At 47.7% G+C, this 9,848-nt stretch overlaps 1 protein-coding gene and 1 long non-coding RNA gene across 2 annotated transcripts in view; one reads left to right on the top strand and one right to left on the bottom strand.

Moving 5' to 3' along the window:
- Positions 1–5,297: 5,297 nt before the first annotated feature.
- Positions 5,298–7,563, bottom strand: LOC125363848. The gene is made up of 3 exons (XR_007213363.1): positions 7,458–7,563; positions 6,479–6,698; positions 5,298–5,429 (listed from the first exon to the last, which is right to left on the bottom strand). It is a non-coding gene; the product is annotated as an uncharacterized LOC125363848 (long non-coding RNA).
- Positions 6,527–9,848, top strand: part of Klhl14 (kelch like family member 14) — a 102,517-nt gene continuing 99,195 nt past the window's right edge. Inside the window, exons 1-2 of the mRNA XM_048363149.1 lie at positions 6,527–6,705; positions 8,138–9,139. Of these exons, the coding sequence (XP_048219106.1) occupies positions 6,527–6,705; positions 8,138–9,139 (1,181 nt within the window). The remainder of the gene's footprint in view (positions 6,706–8,137; positions 9,140–9,848) is intronic.

The following is a 9,848-nucleotide window of genomic DNA, read 5'->3' as shown; positions in this document are numbered from 1 at the left end:
CAGAAATATATTCAGTTGCCTATGGTTAATAATAAATGGCCTTCACTTTTTAAAAATATCTTTATTACCAAAGATATACATATCTCATATTAATGTCCTCAAAGGTAAAAGGAATAATGATTCTAATGGGAACAAAATAGAGCATACAATGTGTAAAGAGCAAAGTTTGACCTGGTAGTGCTTCCAATAAGGCAAATTAGTCATCCTTAGATTAGAATTATAAAGCAATGTAACTCCAAGAGACGTAGGATACAGATGCAGACACACACAGAGCCGCAAACACACACATACTCATAGCCTTGCCCTTGCTACGCATGCACTTTACCACATGCATCCTATCTTATCCCTTTGCCCCTTATTTTTTTCAAGTATGTTTTTCCTTTTTCCTGGGCTAGCCTTGACCACAATTCTCCTGGCTATGCCTCCCTCATAACTGAAATTACAAGTACATACCACCACACCTGGTAGGTTTGTATTCAGTGAACACTGATATAGCACTCACTATGTGCCTCTTTTCTTGGTACTTTACACCTACTTACAAAACATTGACCTTATAAAACCCTTCGAGGTAGGTACTATAATTATCTTATTCCCTGATGAGGTACACAGCCAGGATTCAAACCCTGAGTATCCACTTATAGAATCCATGCTCAGAATGACAGCCTTATACTACCTTTGCCTAGCAATTTAATTAATATTTCCATAAAAGTAACTATTCCCTACATTTAGTGAGAGCTTTGCTGGCTGATGATTACCATAGGTGAAAGATTTGAGGAAATATTTGCTAAGGTTTTCTCTTAGTTTAAGGTAGTGGATCAATTGACAATCAGGAGACTGACTAGCACCACTTTGATCAAAGGCTCCAAATAATCTCTGTGTGTGAAATGATCTCAATTCTTGCTGCTGTTTTCTTGATAAATTTGAAATTTTGGCTTTAGCACTCCAGTAACATGTTTATTGAATCATTACTATGGGCAAGGTAGAAAGCTACCTTGTTATGTAAGAAAGCTACCTTATTATATTAGAAAGCTAATTTCTGTGCATATAGAAGTTGATGGGGGGATACTTTTTTGCTTTTTTCAAGCGAACTGCTATTTCTCCCTAGAAAATCACTTGCAACAATAGATTTCTCTAAATAAGCAACTACCAAAGCAGTAAATAACAAATGTCAAAATAATATCCACAGATAATAAGTACTATGAGGAACTTACAGACCTTCTTTGTTCTGCTACAATAGTTCTGCATACCTACCTTTATTAGAGTGATTATCAATTGTAATTATTTCTTTATAGTATCTAATTATTTACTTATTGCCTTCCAGTCTCCTCCATTAGAATGTTAGCCTCTAGTGGGCAAAGATACAGTTTTGTTCATCATCGTATCCTCAATATTTAGATTGTTGTTTAGTATCTAATACATGTTGAATATACACTGAATGAATGTCCATGACAAATAGTGTAGCAAAATGGCTAATCTCTGGAGCCAGGTTGTGTTGGTTTGAATCTCAGCACTACCTTGGAAAAGTTGTGTGATTCTGAAAACTGTGTCTGATTTCTCTGTACTTCATTTTGCAATTAGGAACAATACTAATCAACTAATAACATACTACCAACTAATTTTACTAGGGAACAAATCATGCCTCCCAACCTTAAAACAACCAGCATTTATTTAGCTCAGGGTTTTATGGATAAGCTATGAGGACTATGCTCAGTCTCCTTTCACATCTGGAGCACCCATGAATCTAAGTTCTGCTGCCAGGTAAGCTGGAGAATGCTTAGTCCATATAACATCTCATCTTCCACCAAGCTAACCTGGGCTTTTTCACATGACTGTTTGTAGGATTCCAAGAGTAGCACTGGGGAGAATTGAAGTATACAAGTTCCCTTGGGGCCAGAGACTCAGAATTATCACCTGTTACTTCTGCCTCATTCTTTTGGTCCAACCAAGTAACTAGGGAATTCATATTCAAGGGATGGAGAAATAGATTTCAATTTTGATGGGCAAGCAGTAAAGCCACAGTATAATAAGCTGTATATACCTGAAAAGACAGTGGGTTGGGGCCACCATTGCCTTCTACCATACTCTTTCATAGTTCATAGTTAATTAGTTCTTTGGTGCATAAGTAGAACATGTTCAGAGACCCTAATTGAACAGGCTTCCCAGAGGAGTCAGGACTTGTTCCCTGGACAGTGGAATGTTCCAGGGTCAGGATTAAACCTACAGTAATAGGAAACAATTGGCTTTTGACTAGATGCTAACCAGCAGCACCATTTCTTGTCTTGCACTGTTATTTTAAGGTGGTTTTGCTTCCTATTAAACCTCTTGATGCTGAGCATTTTGTGACATGTCTGGCCATACCGACCCAAGATTTAAAATAAGTAGAAAACTATGAGCTGTGTCTACGTTTCTCTATTCCCTAATTCTGAGAGAGCACTGAGGGTCTTCCTTACTTGATTTTATTCCATCTGTAAGATGGACTCTTTCTCCTTTTATTTGTCCATTCCACAAAGACTATAATCTTGAAGGTCAGGTCTCGGAGAAGTAAGTATTTACTAACTAAAAGAAACACATGGGAAGCCAGGCTCTGATGTATACAATCTGGTAATAACTCATAAATCTGAATTAGAAAAGTCAAGAGGGAGGAAAATAAAGTTTCAGCGTGGCTGCCCCTTCGTGTTAGTCTGCAAAACACTTCTAGAACTGCTCTACAGATAATCTTCAGTTCATCCAGTCCAGCGCGATGGTCATGAGCAACTGGAGCCTCTGATATGCCTGGATCTCTGCCACCTCGAAGGCTGACCAGACCGCTTAGAGCCCATGCAAGCTCTAGTAGACTGCTCAGTAGCAATGCTTCAGAATCTTTCCACTGTGCATAGTTTAAATGCAGATGCACTGATGAATAATTTTGATAATTCTGTCGAAGTATGAAGACTGCTTGAATTAGATGACTACATGATTATAATTTTTTTTTCTTTCCCAAAGACAATGCTGGCTTCTCTGGTGCCATGTGAAATCTATCCTGCTGAGTGCTCTTGACTAGTCACGTCCTTCCAGCCATTTTAAAAACAATAGTGGCAGAGATGCAAGCTGCTGATAGGACTCAGCAGGACAGATCAAACACACAGATGCAATTTCTGTACGTTGAACAGTGAAGTAGGATAAAATTCAAATACTTACAATTGCTTCGTAGCTAGCATCTGATTGCTTCAAATTGAATCTTTCATAACGGGATTTATTGTAAATAGTGTCATACCATTTGTGAGTTCTACAATAATTTCAGTCAAAGCCAGTACAAGATATTGGAGGCATGAGATTTATGTGATAAATATGCTGATTTGTACACAGATTATGAAAGGACTTTTTGTTATTTTTAAATTGCTTACAAAATATATATAATTATGAAAATTTTCTAAAATTTTAGATGCTATAGGGTAACTTTAAAACATTTATTTCAACACCTGTTATACACCTTTCATATTGCTTAGGAGCAATATAAAGTTTGACTATACTCATTGCAATTAGTGATCAATACATCCTATCAGTCAAAAGAAAAGAAAGAAATCTAAAACAAAACTTGGTTGAGCCCTACCAAATATGTTTGAATTCCTTTACAATAAAATTAGATGGTGGCACTTTAAGTGATCAAGACCATTATTCATCTTTAAGTTTAGTTCCCAATACTTCATTGGAAGTTTATAAAAGAGCAACACAAAAATTATAATATAAAAATCGTACTTTAAATAGATAAGAATTTGTTAACATTCCATATACTTGATACCTTTAGCTGCTAATAACAAAGAGCCCTAAGAAGACACCATTTCACCTTCAGACATTCTTCCTTGAGATCCAAATAAGGGAAATATAGAAGAAAGAAGAAAGAAGTAGGGGCAAGAGACTAATCTGTTCTTTTTATCTCCCTTGCTGTTAATAATAATAATAACAGCAAAAACAAAGTTCTTTCTATTATTTTGCTGTGAGTTTGACTTTTAGATCATAACATGAAGAGGGAAACTAAGGCCTCAGCAGGATCTTCCTCTCCGATAATCTGAAATGTTGATAGAAATGGGCCATTGTGAGGGTTTCCGTTTGGTCATTCTCCATGTACTGGTCAAAATATCCCACATACAGGTTCATCTTTTCATTCTAGATAAGGAAGGAGTTTCCTATTTTTGAATCTCAGAATGGTCAGTTTTCTTCCTTCTTTAAGCAAATGTTTTCTATCACTCACTAGTCAAGGGGGAATGTAAAAAAAAAAAAAAGGCTTTGGGAGGGTGTGTTCCTATGTGTTTTTTAGTAACTTTACAGCACAAATAATTTAAAATGAATAATATTCCATGTTTATTGACAAAACTCAAACTTATGTGCAGCTTCTCCCCCCTATTCAAGGGCATGCCTTTCTTTTTTTGCTTCCTTTATCTCCCCTCCCCCCCACCCCGCCCTTCCCTGTTTCTTGGACACCTCCAGCCCCCATTGACAATCAAAATGCAGGGCTATAAATGTAAGGGCACTATACATCATGAGGTAAGTCTCCAGAGCATGTCCTCTACCAAAATGCACATGAATCTCTGGTAAGGCTGAAATTCCAGAAACATGTTGAGGTTCATTTCACATGCTAAGCAGGGTCAAATATGTGAGGGCTATGTGATCACCCTCATCTCTCAATGAATCCCAATTTGAAAGGTTCCATTTGTGAAATTTCAGCTGGGGTTCTTACCACTTGGTTCTTGCTCTTTCACAAGACTCCTAATTGAAATACAAATCTGACAATCCAATAATATTCTAATAAAAAATGTCATTTCTGAACATTTTACTGCTGAGAGGCTGACAGAGAACTTCAAAGGTGACTGTTTCATCAGACAAAATGATAGAAAAAATAGGTTTCCAAACAAGAGCATAAATCTTGAGTGGTGCAGGCAAACAAATGTAAAGCAAAGGGGCTATCCTCTACTCTATCAGCTAGCCTTCCTCCATCCCCCAGTTTGTATGTTCAGCCACGAGAGAGAGGAGACTCTTAGTCAAGGGCTAGTGTCTTCCAAGTAAGCCCTAAATCCCAAGACAGGATAAAGTGACATCTTAGCATACTTTCAGACCAGTCAGTTTCTGCATTTCATTGTGTGTGTGTGTGTGTGTGTGTGTGTGTGTGTATGTGTGTGAGGGGGGATGGTAGGGTGGAAGAGAAAAGAAGCATACCAATGTAGTGAAAGCTGAAAACAACAGCATATATACAGACACAAAAAAGTTTGCATATTGCAGAGAGCACTTGAAGATCATAAATCTATGCATGAGAAAGATGTAGTGGAAATTTTTGGGGGGATTAGAGTTTATTTTTGTCATCTCTGTGAGACAGCTACTCATTCATCCAGATCACAGCTAAGAAAAAAGCTGGTCACAGAAATTAGCAGTTTCAGCTCAGCAGCGAAGTCGCCAGCCTGTGAAGGCAGAGAGAAATTGACTAATTAGCAATGCGCACTAAAACTTGACGGTTCTTTATAGAGAGAAGAGAAGAGAGAGGGAGAGAGAGGGAGAGGGAGGGAGGGGGGCTCGCTTTTTCCCCTTCTTTCTTCCAAAGATGTTTGAAATCGCAGTCATTTACGCTCGACAATTTTTACAATAGCCTTGAGCCATAATTTTGCGAGTCTCTCCAGCATCCATCCCCCTGTATGGTCTCTCTCTACTGACCAAGCACGACCGTTTCTCTCCCCAACCGTGGATTTCCTATTACTCTCGTTACGACTCACTGAGCCCCAGGCCCAAGGATAATGATGTGTTGTTTCTTGGTAGCATAATTTGTCACACGTACATTTTTTCTTCTTCTTCTCTTGCAGAAAGCTCTGCTCCCTCTCTCTCACTCTCTCACTCTCCCTCTCTCTCCCTCTCTCTTTCTCTCTTTTCTCCCTCTCCTACATTTTCTGGCTGTTGCTAATTCACGGTGATCAAATGATGTACGACAAAATAAATTGTAAAGAGTGACTGCCTGGAGTTGGGGATCAGAAGGTGTGCTCCCCTCCCAAGGAGACAGCAAACCTTTAAAAAGGAAGGACAATTGATTTTTGGGGGGAGCTTAAGTGAGCCTTGACTTTGCAGCTGGTTGACAGTAGGTAAGTTTCTGGCCTTGTGTGTGTTGTCGTTGTCTTTGGGGTTGTTGGAGGGGGTAGGGAGTCTTTCAGAGGGGTGGGGGGGGGGTAGTTGTGTTGCAAACGCTCCTAAAGAATCAAACTATTGCAAGAGATAAGCAAATGGGGGGGGGGCGCATAGGAGAACAAGAAGGAAGAGGAATGGGGAAAAGACTGGGGGGGGGGGGGTGGCGAAACAACGAAGCGGGGAGAGAGAGAGCCACAGAGAGGGAAAGAGAGAGAGAGGTATGTGACCGGGGCCACTTGGAGGAGAAGACTCTCAGATGTTCCCCGCAAGCCCGAGCTTTGGGGGCGGGGGTGGGGGTGCTGCGAGGGGAGGGCGCGCGGGGGAGGTTAGGGTGCACCTGGAACGGGATGGGAAAGTGAGTGCAGACGAGCGGCGGCTGGAAGCCATGGGGAGCCGGCGATCCGGGACCGGCGCCAGGCAGGGCAGAGTGAGCCGCAGAGGACGGGGCCGGTCCGGCGGGATCCCTCGGAGCCGGGCGGCGGCGGCGGCGGCGGCGGCGGCTCTCCCCAGCGGGCGCGCGGGCGGGATGCGAACCGAGGGTCCCTTTCTGCTCACCCCTGGAAGGTGCAATTACAGGTTAAGGACCGGGCGTCTGGATTTCGCCTCGCCTCCCCCACCCACCCCCTTTAGCTTAGCTGCGGGTAGCTCAGACTTTTTTTTTCCAGAAGTAGTTCCGGGGCCGGCGGAGTGGGGGGTGGGGGGGTGTCCGATTTGGGGGAACCTCTAGGGGTTGTGCCCATGGGGTTCAGAAGGAAACTACGACCGCCCGGGACCACGGAGGGTGGGGAGCGGAGACTCCGTGAAGGACTGCGACCCGCCCCCCCATCCCTGGCTGGGGAGCCCCCACCCCTCCCCCAGCCCCTGCCTCCTAACTTGAACTTCTAGTTAGAGGAGTTCACGCGCCCGGGCTTGCTGCCGAGGAGGGAGAGCCGTCTCGGGAGCCCCTCCCAGCCCCCCAGCTTTTGCTTTAACCCCACCCTGGAAGACACCCCCCCCCACACCCCCGCTTTCTCCCTCCTCTGCCTCGGGGCCGCCCCGCGCTGGAAGGAGAGATGGGTGTCTGAACTTCCGTGCTCTGAAATGCCAAGGCGGGAGGGAGACGGGGGCTCGGGACCGTTTGCGGGGGGAAGGGGGGTGATGGTGGAAGGATCCCCCGGCAGGTTTAAAGACGTCTCTGGTAAAGGAGCGCAGCTGAGGGGTGGCGAGGAAGCCCGGAGTTCGCGAAGCGGGGAAGCGGGCAGGGCCGGGTGAGGGAAGCGAGCTCGAATTGATAAGGACAGCTCCCGCCTCTGCCGGCGCTCCGAGCTGGTCCTCACCGCGCTCCGCTGCACTTTCCCGGGAGAAGAAAGGGCTTTATCTCCTCCCTCAGACGATTAGCCTAGGAGTTTCTCGGGGCAGCTCCGATCCTCGAAGGGACCTCCGCATTGGGAGAGCTAAGCAGCGCCCACCCGCACGCCCGTCGGCCCTCTCTTCCCTGCCCCTTCCCCTACCCCGCCCCTGAACTGGGCCAACTACCCCGAGCCAGGACTGGAGCCCGAGTTGACCTGCAGCCATCGCCGTCGGTCGCCTCTGCGCTCCCGGGGCATCCCCGACTCCCTACTTCCGGGCCTTCCCCTCCAGCTAGCCCGGCATGGACACGAGCCCACGAGGTATCTCGACCACAGCTGCCACTTTGTTGTCGCAGCGGCCACCGCTGTCGCAGCCAACAGCCGAGCCGGGGTGCTTTCCAGAAAGTGAGGGGCGAAGTGTCTAAGAGGTGGCGGGGCGCAACACAGACGCCCGGACCGCCCCCCCCCCCACAGACGGGGCCCTTCTGGTGGCGCCTTCCAACCTATCCCTTGGGGTCGGGGGTCCCTCCAAGCTCCGAGAAAGAGTCAAGCTGAACCTCGATTGTTGTTCTCTGCCCTGCCCTCCCCTCCACACCCTTCCCCACCCCTACCACACCCCACCCCCTCCACTCCCCCCGCTCCCCCCACCCCCCACCCCTGTCTGCCAGGTTGGAGGAGGGTTTAAAGCCAGGTGCGCCGAGTCAGCTCGCCATGTCCAGATCCGGAGACAGGACGTCCACCTTCGACCCCAGCCACAGCGACAACCTGCTGCATGGCCTCAACCTGCTGTGGAGAAAGCAGCTGTTTTGCGACGTGACCCTGACGGCCCAAGGCCAGCAGTTCCACTGCCACAAGGCCGTGCTGGCCTCCTGCTCCCAGTACTTCCGATCGCTCTTCTCCAGCCACCCCCCTCTTGGGGGAGGGGTGGGCGGCCAGGACGGCCTGGGGGCCCCCAAGGACCCGCAGCAGCAGCCGCCTGCACAGCAGCCCGCGTCGCAGCAGCAGCAGCAGCCACCGCAGCCCCAGGAAGAACCCGGGACTCCTTCCTCCTCCCCCGACGACAAGCTGCTGACCAGCCCCCGAGCCATCAACAACCTGGTGCTCCAGGGCTGCTCGTCCATCGGGCTGCGCCTGGTCCTCGAGTACCTGTACACGGCCAACGTGACCCTCTCGCTGGACACGGTGGAGGAGGTGCTGTCGGTCAGCAAGATCCTGCACATCCCCCAGGTCACCAAGCTCTGCGTGCAGTTCCTCAACGACCAGATCTCGGTGCAGAACTACAAGCAGGTGTGTAAGATCGCCGCGCTGCACGGCCTGGAGGAGACCAAGAAGCTGGCCAACAAGTACCTGGTGGAGGATGTGCTGCTGCTCAACTTCGAGGAGATGCGCGCCCTGCTGGACTCGCTGCCGCCCCCCGTGGAGTCGGAGCTGGCGCTCTTCCAGATGTCCGTGCTGTGGCTGGAGCACGACCGCGAGACCCGCATGCAGTACGCGCCCGACCTCATGAAGCGCCTCCGCTTCGCCCTCATCCCGGCCCCCGAGCTGGTGGAGCGGGTCCAGTCGGTGGATTTCATGCGCACCGACCCGGTCTGCCAGAAGCTGCTGCTGGACGCCATGAACTACCACCTGATGCCCTTCAGGCAGCACTGCAGGCAGAGCCTGGCCAGCAGGTAGGAGACAACAAAGAGGAGGGCGGAGGTGGGGGGGGGGGGGGGAGAGAAGCTGGGGAGGCTGGAGGGAGGGGATGGGGGGAGGAAAGGGGAGCAAAGGTTAGGCTGGGTGGGAGGCTTCAGCAGACTGAAAACAAATACAAACAATCCAGAGGAGGTGGACAAAGTTGATCTCAAGAGTCCCTGGAAGGTCAATCAGGAGCTGGCCTAATAGCATCCCTGCTAGCTTAAATGCCCAAGTTCTCCAAATCTCCAGAGTAGAGAAACCTAAGGATTGTGGACTCAGGCTGAAACTGACAGGCAGGTGGGGCCAAAGGCCAGGACAGTTAGAAGTGCAGTTTTGATGCCTCTCTGTGTTAGCCCTCCTTCCAACCTCCAAAGAGGGGGTAGCTCCAGATCCAGGATTTGGTGACAAGACCCCACCCCCTCCTGGACTGCCCTGGGCTGGCCGAAGTGTCCAGACACTGCCAACAGAGAGGAGCTCTCATAGCTTATGTTCAAGTTGGGTTTTTTGTTTTGTTTTGTCTTCATTCTTGTGCTTGAGATCAAACCCCACCCCCACCCCCAACATTTGAACTCCAAAATGAATTGCCCATTAGGGTAGTTGTTGGAAATGCTGTTGTCATGTGTGGCCAACTAAACTTTTTTTCGGTGTGCCTTTTCTTTAAACTTAAAAAAATAAAAGAGCAAAGCAAATGGTTTCAGGGTG

The sequence above is a fragment of the Perognathus longimembris genome, chromosome 15 (assembly GCF_023159225.1).
Source record: "Perognathus longimembris pacificus isolate PPM17 chromosome 15, ASM2315922v1, whole genome shotgun sequence".
Lineage (NCBI taxonomy): Eukaryota > Metazoa > Chordata > Mammalia > Rodentia > Heteromyidae > Perognathus > Perognathus longimembris.
This window is presented reverse-complemented; position numbering and strand designations above follow the sequence as displayed.